The sequence below is a fragment of the Dromiciops gliroides genome, chromosome 1 (genome assembly GCF_019393635.1).
Source record: "Dromiciops gliroides isolate mDroGli1 chromosome 1, mDroGli1.pri, whole genome shotgun sequence".
Lineage (NCBI taxonomy): Eukaryota > Metazoa > Chordata > Mammalia > Microbiotheria > Microbiotheriidae > Dromiciops > Dromiciops gliroides.
The window spans coordinates 629,845,142-629,858,509 of NC_057861.1; the positions used below are offsets into that span (position 1 = coordinate 629,845,142).

General features: G+C 43.9%; 1 protein-coding gene across 5 annotated transcripts in view; it reads left to right on the forward strand.

Annotated features, from left to right (window-relative positions):
- The window catches only part of CACNA1H (calcium voltage-gated channel subunit alpha1 H), a 440,720-nt gene that overhangs the window by 339,743 nt on the left and 87,609 nt on the right, over positions 1-13,368 (forward strand). For all 5 annotated transcript variants that reach the window (XM_043977864.1, XM_043977865.1, XM_043977861.1 and 2 more), the window contains exons 11-13: positions 8,807-8,958; positions 10,393-10,578; positions 11,004-11,121. In XM_043977864.1, coding sequence (XP_043833799.1) covers positions 8,807-8,958; positions 10,393-10,578; positions 11,004-11,121 — 456 coding nt within the window. The remainder of the gene's footprint in view (positions 1-8,806; positions 8,959-10,392; positions 10,579-11,003; positions 11,122-13,368) is intronic.

Sequence of the window (13,368 nt, forward strand, 5' to 3'; positions counted from 1 at the left end):
CTTAATGGTTCCAAGTCATCAGCTCGCTCTAGTTATTTCTTTTAAGTCCATTTGGTTGTTGAAATAATTGCTACTTACATGCATACATGATTTCAGGCTTTCAAAAGTGCATCCCCCTTCCACTACCTCACTTGAGCCTCACAGCTACTAGCTGTGTGACCTTGGGCAAGTCTCTGTTTGCCTCAGTTTCCTCATCTGTAAAATGGAGAAAATAATAGCACCTACCTCAGATCAAATAAAATAATAATTTAAGTGCTAGGGATACCAAAAAAAGGGGGGAAGAGGGGCAGCTAGGTGGTACAGTGGATAGAGCACCAGCCCTGGATTCAGGAAGACCTGCGTTCAAATGCAGCCTCAGATATTTACTAGCTGTGTGACCTTGGGCAAGTCACTTAACCCCAAATGCCTCACCCCCAAAAAATATAATTGGTAAAAAGGTAAAAGATAGCCTCTGCCCTCAAGGAGCTCAAAGTCTAACAAACAAGAAATATACAGGATACATCGGCATCAATATCAGGAGCCAGATGATTAAGGGGGATTAGTCTGAAGAAGTTGGGATCTTAAACTAAGACTTGAAGGAAGCCAGGAATGGAGATGCAATGGGAAAGAATTCCCAGCAAGGGGGACAGCCAGTGACAGTGGCCAGAGTCAGGAGATGGAGTGGCTTGTTTGAGCAACAGTGAAAGAGTGCTTTATAAATCACAAAACACTGTAGAGACCCAGAGTCCTCATTATGAGCACTGGGCACTGTCCTGGGCTGTAAAACAGTAATATCACCAGAGGCTACTAAAGGGTGTAGTGCAATTTGTAACCTTCAGGAATAGCTATGCTTTCCCAGTTCTTGGGTCTGCTTTTGAATCTCTTTTTTTCTATCTCCAATTCCAAGCTATCAAAAGTCACCTCTCATTTTCACTGTATCTGCCTCTAGAAGTTCTGCTGCCGACTTTCTAATTTGCAGTGGACTAGAAAACTAGATCTTTGATTAGGATTTTATGTAAAATAAGCATTAATAGGACAGGGTGGGGGTGTCCTAAGAATAAAGGAGATGAGCTTTAAGGTACAGACATTCTGACCCTAATGTTGATACTCAGAGGCACTTTTTTTAGGGGGGAGGGGGAGGCTTCCTTTTGGTTTCTGCATAAATGAACTTCTGATGGTGATAATGTCAGTTGACTTCCAAGTAGCTGAACTCTAGATACTGAAGTTTCTGGGCAGTTGATTTTCAGATGGCCAGACTTTTAAATAGATAGAAAGATAGAAAAATAGAAAGATGGATGGATGGGTAGGTGGATGGATGGATGGATGGATGGATGGATGGATGGATGGATGGATGGATGGATGGGTGGGTGGGTGAATAAATAGAGACAGAAGGATGGATGAATGGATTTATATAGAGACAAAATGATAGATGAGAGAGATAAAAGATAGATAGATAGATAGATGAATGGATAGATAGATAGATAGATAGATAGATAGATAGATAGATAGATAGATAGATAGATAGATAGATAGAAGCATTTATTCATTTATTCAGCCTGGACTATTGCCAGGTGCAGTTTTAAGCATTAACAGTATAAATACAAGCAAAAGAGATAGTCCCTACCCTCAAGGAAAACACACATAAAAGCCTGCAGTTCAGATGAAAGGGGCTAAGGCTGCTAGTGAGTAGATAAAAAAAATTCCAAAGACCCAGGAATGGAACCAGGAGAGAAATGAACAAGGATAGCCTGAACACCTTAGGAAATAGTGTTCCCAGCCAGGGACTCACCAATCAGAGGAAAGGGCCAAAGAGGTGGAAGCATCTCCAGATGGCTGACAAGGAAGTAGAAAATGCTGGTATCAGGAAATCAATCCGCAGACCACTGACAAAACTTAAAGATTCCCCCACCACAGTCCAGAGGGTCCTATGCTGAAAACTTTTGGGGTGGATCAAGTAAGAGATTTTTTGCTGACCCACTTTCTAGGGGGTTCATTCTGGTGTTGCTGAGCCCCAGTCTGACTGAGCAGCTGCTTGGGCTCTCTAAGGGGGACTGAGGTAGGAGATCCAAATAGTTAGAAGCCACTGCCAAAGTGGACCAGTGTGTGCCTCACAGGTCATGCAGTGTCTTTTCATTAAACTAGATTCAAGAATCCTTGCTTGACATCAGGACATGTATGTTGTTGTTGTTTGTCATTCAGTCGATTTTCAGTTGCATCTAATTCTTTGTGACCTCATTTGGGGTTTTCTTAGCAAAGATACTGCAGTAGTTTGCCATTTCCTTCTCCAGCTCATTATACAAATGAAGAAACTGAGACAAACAGGGTTAAGTGACTTGCCCAAGGTCACATAGCTAGGAAGTGTTCAAGGCAGGATTTAGACTCATGAAGAGGAATCTTCCTGACTCTAGGACAGGCACTCTATCTATCCACTGTGCCACCTAGTATTTGCCATAGTTGGTCCCAAATCCAACTTGAAGGCATAGATGTGGGAGTAGGTACACTGGGGTTAGCACCGTCACTAACTTTGCAGATGACCTTAAGGAAACCATTATCTATCCCTGGGCACCATTTCTCCCCTCCAGAAAACGAGGTGACCTCTAAGGTCCTTTTATGCCCTGACATTCTAAGATTCTATGAGTCTCTTATCTTTAAAAATGCTATTTTATAGGTAGTGGAGGCAAATGATCACAGCTGAAGAGCCCTTAATAATGACATCCATTCCTTTCCCAGAAATTGTGCCCTGCATCGTCAAAGCTCCAAAGGTAGACATGACTCCATCCTAATTCTTCCTTGCCTGTAAAAAAAAAGTGCACTTATAAAACCCCATTCTATTAAGATTTTCGTTTTAAAGGCTTTCAGGAATGTTCCCATCCTGGTAATAGATGCTGCTCAGTATCAGAGGAGCCTGGAGGGATCTTGTAAGTCAAATAATTCACAGAGTTTCTGAAGCTAAGATCAGTCTCGAGTCTGTCTGCATGTGAGGCCGTGTCAATAATGTGCATAGGAACAGAGAACAGCAAAGCCCAGAGGGACCTTCGACATCATCTCATCCAATTTCTGCATTTTACCTAAGGGAACAATCAAGACTCAGAAGTGTGGATGTGGGGTTAGGGAACCTGCACCCACAGCCTGGCTCTGCTATTTAACCACCATGGGCTGCTCACTGCCCATCTCTAGACTCCTCTTCCTCCTCCTCCTCCTCCTCCTCCTCTGTTACTTGGGGGAAGAGGGGTGGAAAAGATTCTGCATATGTGTGTGAGAAGGGAGGTCACTTGCCTCAGATCACACAATGACCTCATGTCAGAGATTGAACTGCACCCCAAGGTCTTGATCCCTGGGCTCCTGGCTCCCAGTTCAATGTCATTTTTATGACACTAGACAGATCAGCTTTTCCAGAATTTGGGATTTCAGGGAAAGGAAGATATGGAGGAGAGGTAGGGTAAGATACTCTTAGTCTCTTAGAAACAGAGAAATCCAAGTTGGGAATCAGGAGTCGGATGGTCTTACCAAGAGATACTATAAGTCATGTCAGTCTTGTCCTTGGGCAGGACAAAGAAGTGATGGTCTAGGAGGTTCCCAGTATTGACTGCCCCCACCCTGCACCAGAAGCTCTGATTGGCTGCTGGAAACTGGAGAAAGCTACCGGCAAGAGCATACTCACTCACATCAGCAGCGATAGACTCCCTGACCTATGGATACTAAATTTTCTTTTAACAAGAGTATTGATTCCTCTTCCTCCAGCTTAACTAGCGTTTCAAGGCCTCCTAGGAGATTTTCTTCCACTTGGAAGGCAATTGAGGCAAAATTCAGCCCTCATTTCATCCATATAGCTGAAGCCAACTTCACTCCATGCCTGCCCCTTCCCAGAGACAGGTTTCCTTCCTTCTTCAGTTCATCCAAGAGAAACAGGTCCAACTACTGCATGGAACGAGCTATGTTAACAACACCAACCCCACCACCTCCCCCCAATCCCCAGCCTCTGTGAGTGTGAGTGTGAGTGTGTGTGTGTGTGTGTGTGTATGTGTGTTTGAAAATCAGATGCCCTCCAGCAGGGGAAACACAACATATCTGAGCCATCACTCACCAAGAATGTCTGTGGTGGTCTCAGGAAGGGAATTTTCCAAGGGGTAGGCTGGATTTCTGAACTGAAAACTTTGGGAAGCATCATGAAGAAGCTGCATCACGCATCACCATATTCACAGTTAGGCTCAAAACCTCAGTGATCTTTGACCTCTTCCTACTGCCCCATTTCCAAGGATAGAGAATCAACAAAGTTCTGTCATTTTTATCTTTAAATTATCTGTGTAACCCATCTCCTCCTCTTCACCCTGATGGGTCCCACTCTATTCATGGGCCTCACCTTCTCACACTTGTAATAAACTCCCAACTAGTCTCTCTGCTTCCAATGTTGCTCCTCCTCCTCCCTCCAATCCAGCCTTAACACACTGCTAGATTAGTATTCCTGTTACAGGGATCTAAGCTATAGCACTCTCCTGCTCAAAGACATTCAGGGGCTCCCTCTTACTTACATCTACTGTTTGCCACTCTAGATTCCAAAGTTTCCCAAGCTCTTTTAAGTGCAAGCTGGGATAGGATCCTCTCCAGGCCTTGGCTTTCACATGATTAGAGAATATTTGGAGTCAGATTTCTGAAATCTCCCTGAAGAAGTCTATTTCCACGTGCTTCCCAGCTTGATTTCCAGTCCTGAGAGTTCTGGGTAAACAGAGCTGGTTTGGAAGAGATCCCAGCTCAAGAACAGGACATAAATAATGAAATCCTTATAATTACTCAGAATAGCCTGGTGGATGGCTGCAGTTGGGGAGAAGACAAAAGCCTGACCTCTATCCTGAGTTCACCCCACTGCTGGACACCTTTGTATACTCACATCCTGTGCCCCAAAGAATAGAGAGCTTGCCTTGGAATCTAGGGCATCCATGTGCCATTAAACTTAAAAAAAAACTCAGCTCCTGATGCCAATAAATGTAAACACCTTTAGTGTTCATCCACAAAACAAGAGTCCTCTGGGATCACCAGATGAACTTCACTCCTTTCCATTCTCCCAAACACCTGAGTACCTTTGGTGGAGTTGCTGCTGCCCCCAGGGTCACAGGATGCAGAGCTAGAAGGGACCTTTTGGGGGGCAGCAGTGGATAAAACACCAGCCCTGAATTCAGGAGGACCTGAGTTCAAATCCAGCCTCAGACACTTGATATTTACTAGCTGTGTGACCCTGGGCAAGTCACTTAACCCTCATTGCCCCACAAGAAAAGAAAAGAACTTTTTGACACTTGACACTTACTAGCTGTGTGACCTTGGGCAAGTCACTTAACCCTCATTGCCCCACCAAAAAAAAGGGGGAATGTTTAGTTCATGTAGTCTAACTCCTTCATTTTACAAAGGAGAAAATTCAAGAAGAGAGATGAAACAACTTACCATAAGGCTTTGTCATCTCACCCATCATTGGGCTCAATGTCATTGCCCCTCTGTCTTTGAAAAGCCTTAGATTGAACTCCTTTGGGATTCACATTGGAACATCCCAATCCATCAGAGCTGGAGTAATTCCTCTTGCTGGGAGAAGGTTCAATTCAATTGAATGTTAAATGCAATCAAAGAAACTGGATCTGAATCTCGACTCTGCTACTTTCTGTCTGTATCACTTTGGACATGTCACTTAACCTTTCTAGGTCTCAGCTTCCTTGTCTGTGAAATGGGTGGAAGTAAACCAAATAGACTCCAAGACCCATTCTAACTCTGAGTCTATGGTCCTAACCAATGATGGATAGCTCATTGTGGATCACCCCACCACCACCACCTATTCAACGGCTAAGGGCTTACATGGCCTCTTAGAACTTAGAAAACACAGCTCACCCACACTTTTTTTCCAGACACTGTGTTTGGCAAGTACCTGGAGATATTATGGTTGGTGTTTTCAAGCCTGTGCTGTCAGAGCACAGGTGAATTAAGAGAACCATTGAGATATCTGGCAGCTTGCTTTAGCTCTGGCATTAACTCACTCTGTAACTTGGAGCAAGTCACTTCCCTGCTCTGTGCCTGAATTTCCCCTTATATATAATAAGGAGATTGAACCCCTCAGATTTTCAACAGTGAGCCATATTGTCAAAAATCCATGTGGGAAGGCCACATGAACTTAATTACATAATTAATTGCACTCAGCTTCAATTAGTATTACCAATTAATCCAATAATAACTCATGACACCTAGCATCAACCTACTTGTTTTTGTGTGTTAGTTCATTAACTAAAAGTGTTTTGCTAAAAATTTTGAATGGGGTACAGCCTGGGTCAAGCAGGCTAAACTTGGTCTCCATTCATTCATTCAGTATTTATTAAGTACTTACTAGAGGTAGTATAAGACAGTGAAAAACCAGTTACTAACTGGAGTAGGAAGAATTGGATTCAAATCCTGCCTCTTGTGCTTCCCATGTGACCCTGGGGCAAATCCCTTTTCCTCCCTAGGGCTTAGTTTCCTCATCTGAAAGATTAGACTAGATGGCTGGCCTCTGCAGTCCTCTCCAGCTCAGGATCTAAGATCCTCTAATCAAATGAGATAATATTTGTTTGGTTTTTTAAAAAGCGCTTGGGGCAGCTAGGTGGTGCAGTGGATAGAGCACCAGCCCTGGAGTCAGGAGGACCTGAGTTCAAATCCGGCCTCAGACACTTGACACTTACTAGCTGTGTGACCCTGGGCAAGTCACTTAACCCCAATTGCCTCACTAAAAAAAAATAAAACAATAAAAAAATAAAAATAATAAAAATAAAAAGCGCTTAGCACAGTAGCTGGCACAAAGAAGGTGCTGTAAAAATGCTTATTCCCTTCCCTGTGATCTAAGAGATCCCTCCCATTCCAGACAACCATTCTTTATGACAAAGAATAAAAGGGGGGAAATAAAGGTGAGTAAAACTGACCACTAAGGAATCCTTATACATGATCAATTGGGAACCTACTTGGGAAGGAGTTTCCCTCCCAGGCCTGAGCTTGGCTACAGGATGGGGTAGACCAGAGAAGCCCCAGCGCCTTCCCTTTGGGAGCTCTCTTCTATCTCGGAAGACATGTTCACACAGAGCTCACACAATCAGAGGAGAGCATGAGACTCTCTGATTATGGGAAGGATCATGTGGTGTAAGTGAGAGGAGCCATCAGGGGCCATAGTGAAGGTTGTCCGACATTTCCTGGGCTGCTCCAGTAAGAGGAGACTGCACTGGACCCAAGGGCAGAAGGATGGCAAAGGCATGAATAAGTGAGGAAGAAGAAGAGTTTTACAAATGGAGGGCAAAGGCATAGGGGCAGGAAGGATCCTAGTGACCAAAATAGATGTGTTGAGGAGTATTGGGAAATAAGCTTGGAAGACTGCTAGATTGTGGGTGACCTTGAATGCCATGTGGAGGAGTGTTGACTTTACCTTGAGGGCAGCAGGGATGCACTTGAGCAAAGGTTGGGGAGGGTTATTAAGGGTAGGGGGGGCATGGCCAGAGCTGTGAATCAGGAAGATTCATCTGGGAGCATGTCTAGGATAGACTCAAGGAAGGAATGTCCTCTTTGGATGCCCTTGCAATCATCCAGGGAAGAGGTGATGAGAGCCTGAAATTACATGAAAATATTAGTCTTCAGTATGCGTGGGGTAGGATTGGGAGTCTTTGAAACGTCCTTTGACAAAATTACTGATGATACCAGTACCTCAAAAGGCCCCATGGCTTAGGAGGGAATGGGCAATTCAGGAACACATAGGTTCCAGTCCTGCCTCTAACACATCCTGGCTGTGTGAACTTACCTTTCAGTGTTCTAGGCAACTCTCTGAGACTACAAGTTGCAAAGAAGAAGAAGCGAAGAACAGGAATTTATTAAGCACCTGCCATGTGGCACTACAATAAGTGCTTAACAAATATGCTGTCCCCCTACATCATAAAGGGAGTTTCCTCATAGGAATTCCCTAAAACAAATAAGTTGCAGGTCCATTCCCTATCCTTATCAGTGCCTTAACCCCTGTTCCCTCCCCTTTTCCCCCTCTCCTCCCTAGGCAGCATGCTACACACACACACACACACACACACACACACACACAATCTCCCTGTTCTAACCCCGAAGTTTCAATGAATTAGAGTAATTAGGACATGGTTCTCTCTGAAGGACAACTGGCATTTTTAAAAGGAATTAAAACTTTCTGCTAAAGGAATGGTGCTTTAATGGTAGATGGTCCTGCCTCCTTCATGGTTTGGGGGAGGAATTGGCAGGAGAGATAATGGAAGGTCTCGTGGGCTCCCCTATAATCACCCCCTAGGTGGTGACTACTTGAAGCAGGAGCTGAAGGAACTGGGAATATGAATGTGTTGTCTCTTCCTGCCCTTCCCCCATCCCCACCCATTAGAATGTAAACTCTTTGAGGACAGGGACTCTCTGGTTTGCTTGTATTTGTATCCTGAGCTTAGCAGAGTACCTAGTACATAGGAAACACTTAATTTCTTTTTTTTGTAAGGCAATTGGGGGTTAAGTGACTTGCCCAGGGTCACACAGCTAGTAAGTGTTAAGTGTCTGAGACCAGATTTGAACTCAGGTCCTCCTAAATCCAGGGCAGTTGCTCTATCCACTGTGCCACCTAGCTGCCCCTTAATTGCTTTTTCATTCAGTCAATTATTCATGGAAGGAAGGAAGGAAGGAAATTTTAAGAACCTACTATGTGCCAGGCACTGTGCTAAGCACTTTATAAATATTTTCTCCTTTGGTCCAAAGTGGGGACCTCCCCTGTTGGCCCTTCTGGCCCTTGGTTGTTCTCAGGGCAACAATGAGACTCACTGGTTTTTGTACTTCCCAGCCTGAAGAGCTGACCAATGCCTTGGAGATCAGCAACATCGTCTTCACCAGCATGTTTGCCCTGGAAATGCTGTTGAAGCTGTTGGCCTTTGGGCTTCTGGGCTACATCAGGAATCCTTACAATATCTTTGACGGCATCATCGTTGTTATCAGGTGACTGGTGGACTATGGGTAGGGCTGGGGGAGGGGAGGAGAGGTAGGGGCTGGGGCAAGAAGCTGGGGAAGATCCCAGGAGCCAGCAAGGAGACTGAGCCACATGGGGCCTCTTTGGACACCAAGAAGTCCAGCTCTAAGTGCTTAGAGTGGCTTTCAGGGAAGAATCAGTCTCTGATATCCCCTAATCCTGAGTATAAAATTTTGCCTTTGTGACCAGACCTTCCATTCCCTTTGAAATAGGAAAGCCTAGAAAAGCATTGACTCTGAAGACTTCCTAAAACAGAATCATTAGAGAAGAACAGATATGGTTTCCTTTCCAGAATTCTCCCAAGGATAAGGAGGCACAGGGCTCCAGAAATCTGTGAGAAACATTAAGCATTCCCCAAACCCAGTTGGGGTAGCAATCCAGAAAGTTCGGCCATGGGCTCCCAGGACTTAGAGCTGGAAGGGACCTCATCCTACCCCAGTGTTTGCAATTAAGAAAATAGAAACAAGTAATTTACAGTGAATAAGTAGTGATGGTCTTGGATTGGGAATCAAGGGATCTGGGTTAGCCCTCTCTCACACTTAGTAGCTGTGTGGCATTGGGCAAATCACTTAATTTTCCCTAACTCAGTATTCTTCACTGAAAAATAAGGCAGCTGTACTAAAGGATCCCTAAGTGTCCCTTCTAACTCTAATATGCTGGGATTTTGTGAAATTGGGCTTTTTTTTTAAGGAAGCACTGTGCTGGCTAAGCCTGAGTATTTCCAGGGGACTCCGGGTAATCTTTACAGGGCAGGAAAGATATTCATTCTTTGCTTAAACAAAATATCCTTAGTTAATCAAAAACTGTCCATCCCAGAGAATTAAGTTTTTATCTTGTTGGCTATCAGGGGATGAACAATCCAATTCAGTTCAACAAAAATTTATTAAACACCTTCTGTCTGGAGTACCATGGGCATTGTGCATGACTGCCTTAGGTTCTAGGAATACAAAACTAGAAAGTGTCACATTCCCTGCCCTCAAGAAATTTGCAATCTAATGATAGTGATGGCAGTGTAGCGCAGCAACAAGAATAATGGACTCAAGGTCAGGAAATCTGAATTCTAGTTCCATATCTTCCACTAATTCCCCTATGATCTTAGGAAGGTTATTCCCCTGATACTCGTGGAATACAGAGAAATATACTATTCCCATATTAGGAAGATTCCCTGAGGTGGAAAAATGGAGTCAAAGGACAGGCTGTATTAATCCAGTTGGTCTTCTAGGAGAAGGGAGACAAACTATGACATGAAGAATATATACATATATATGTGTGTATACATAGACATATATATTTATATATATATGTCTATGTATACACATAGATGAATAGATAAATATGGAGAGAGAGATATGAAGAGGGACCTAATTTTCTGACATGCTCCTCCATGTACCTTGTACCAAAAGTGTCTGGGAAATTATCGGGCAGTCAGATGGGGGCCTGTCAGTACTCCGGACCTTCAGGCTCCTTCGGGTGCTGAAGCTGGTACGATTCATGCCAGCCCTTCGACGACAGCTGGTGGTGTTGATGAAGACCATGGATAACGTGGCCACCTTCTGTATGCTGCTGATGCTGTTCATATTTATCTTTAGGTAACCTCTCCCCACAGCCTTGAGCCCCAGCCCTGCATACAGCTCCACTCAACGGGACAACAGGGTGGGGAGGGGGGGGGGGGGTGTCGCTGTCCATGGTCCTAAGTAGACAGCTAGGAAAAATGGAAGGAAGAGCAAGGCTACCCCTTCAGGGAGCTCCTTCTTCAGAGGTTGGGTGAGAGGAGACTCAAATACAAATAGTCAAATAACCAGGTATTCCTATTGAATCCTACTGTGTGTCAAGCCCTGGAGTAAAAGTTAAAAGAGAAGAGCCAAGGGTTGGAAGGGATGGTTCATTCTTCAGGGGTTCTTGATGGCCTGTTGTCCCTGTCTGGAAAGTGTCCCCCACCCTGATAATCAAAGGTTTTCCCTCGCTCCCACACTGACCCATGGCTCTGGCCTCTCTCTACCCCATCCACCCACAGTATCCTGGGCATGCACCTCTTTGGGTGTAAATTCAGCTTGAAAACTGACACTGGAGACACCGTCCCGGACAGGAAGAACTTTGACTCCTTGCTATGGGCCATTGTCACCGTGTTCCAGGTAAAGTCCGGGACTTGGTAGGGGTGAAGCTGTCATATCCAGCCCCACATGCAGCCCTCCGATTAATTTCCTTTGTCCCTCAAGGGTTTTCCTGACCAGACCTTCACAGCTGCAGCCAAGATCAAAATCCCCATTTATACTGGGCTGCTGTGGTTGTCCCAATCAGAAGGCTACCCCAAACTTTAAGGATTAAAACTGCCGAAGAGCTAGGAACAATAGATTATTAGTTCTATTGCATTTCAAAGGGGCATCGATGATCAGTGACTCTGATACACCTCAAATAAGGAGATGCCTATGGCAAGAACAAAACAACAGCCCTATGCCTATGCACCTCACTCTACCTCTCAGTCTCTCTATTCACCTCTATATGTTTCCCTTCTCTGTCTATCTCCTCCTCTCTATCTCTCTCCACTTCCCCCAGTATCCCAAAGAGGAGAATTATGACCAGTGTGGAGTGAGGGGAAATTTTGGTTCAGAACAAGGAGGAACTTTCTAACAATGAGAACTATGCAAACAGGTGATCTCATGAAATAATAAGTTCTCTATCTGAAAACAGCCAAAGAGAATCTGAATGATTATTTATCATGGAGACTACAGAATTGAGTAGCAGAATCAGATTTGAGAGGGATCACAAATGTCATCTATTCCAACTGACACCTAGTCAAGAACTCCCTCTATATCATCCCTGGCAAGTTGTCGTCCAGCTTCTGAACATAGGAAAGGAGATTTCTCTTTGTCCTGGATAAAGAGGATATGAGCTCTGAGCTCCATCCCTTCCATCTCTGTGACTCTGTGTTTTTTGTGTACTCCCTGGGGTACCAAGGCAATTTGGACCCTCAGTGGAATTGGGACCACAAATCAACAAATGAAGACTACACATTAGTCACATTTCTGGGAGCTGAGGGAGGTGACTCATATTTCCCCACCCTAGCCAACACCATTCACCACTACAAGGGCATGAGATGAAGGTGAAGGTGGTGATATAGCATTGTAGAAAGAATTTGGAGAAAACAGTTGGTTCTGGTTTTACCTCTGCCTCAAGCTCACCACATGGCTTTAGTTTTCTCAGCTCTAAAGTGGAAATTTTCACCCATGCATAGCCTGCCTTTCAGGAATGTTGTAAGAGAATATATGATAAGCTTTTTGTAATTGGAAAGCATGCCCCTCTCCCAGAATGCATTTCCTCCTTATATCCACTTTGTAGCTCCTTCTTTATGGTTCACCTAGGTGACAGATCCTCTCCAAAGATTCCCATGACACATTACCCCTAGAAATCAGAGTTCTCCCAAACCTCAGCTCTTCCAAGAATACTTTGCTTAGATCTTTCCTTCAACCCATTCATTCCCAATGGTATATTATACTTATCTCTGAACATGTCATGTTCTCCTATAGAATATAAGTTTCTTGGGGACAGGAACTGTCATTTTAAAAAAATTCGTATTCCTTGTTCTTAGTTCTGTAGGAAGTACTTAATGTTTGTCAAATTTGAATTATAAACTATAAAAATGTTTCATCTACTGTGAATATCTTTATAAACTAAAGCTTTGTTCAGCTATAAGGAATATTATTAATTAACTCATTAACAAGATATTCCTGCCTTCAACTCTATGTTATGGTCCATGGGGGAGAAAAGAAGATGTCATCTCTGACACTATCATTAGACAAAGAATCATAGAATGTCAGAGCTGGAAGGGATGTTAATGATCACCTAGTTTCTTCCTCTTCCCGTATTAGAGATGGAGAAACTGAGGCCCAGATAATTCAAATGACTTGTCCAAGGTAACATAGGAAGTTGAAGATAGATCTTGACCCCTGGTCGTCTTTCCATCACAGAGGAAGCCAATAGAATAGAAAATGAGGGACAGACAGACAGAAACAGATAGCTAAAGAGAAGGAAAAGAGAGACACAAAGAGGAGTCACACAGAGGGAAGAGATAAAGAGAAAAATGGAAAGGAAGGGTTAGGGAGAAAAAGGATTTAGAATTGCAGGAAGAAAGTCCCCAATACAGAGCCTTATTAGGTATAAGGAAATTGTTATTCACACCTTTTTATTTATCTGACCTGTGAGCTCCATAATCCTTTTCAATTCTAGCCAATTATTTGGATCCAATACATCCAAAATGGAACTCATTCCCTTGTCTCTTAAATCCATCTCTCCTCCTAACTTCCCTGTCCCTGTTTATGGCACCATCATGCAGTCATCCTTGACTCCTCCCTCTCCTTCACCCCCCATTTCTGCTCAGTTGC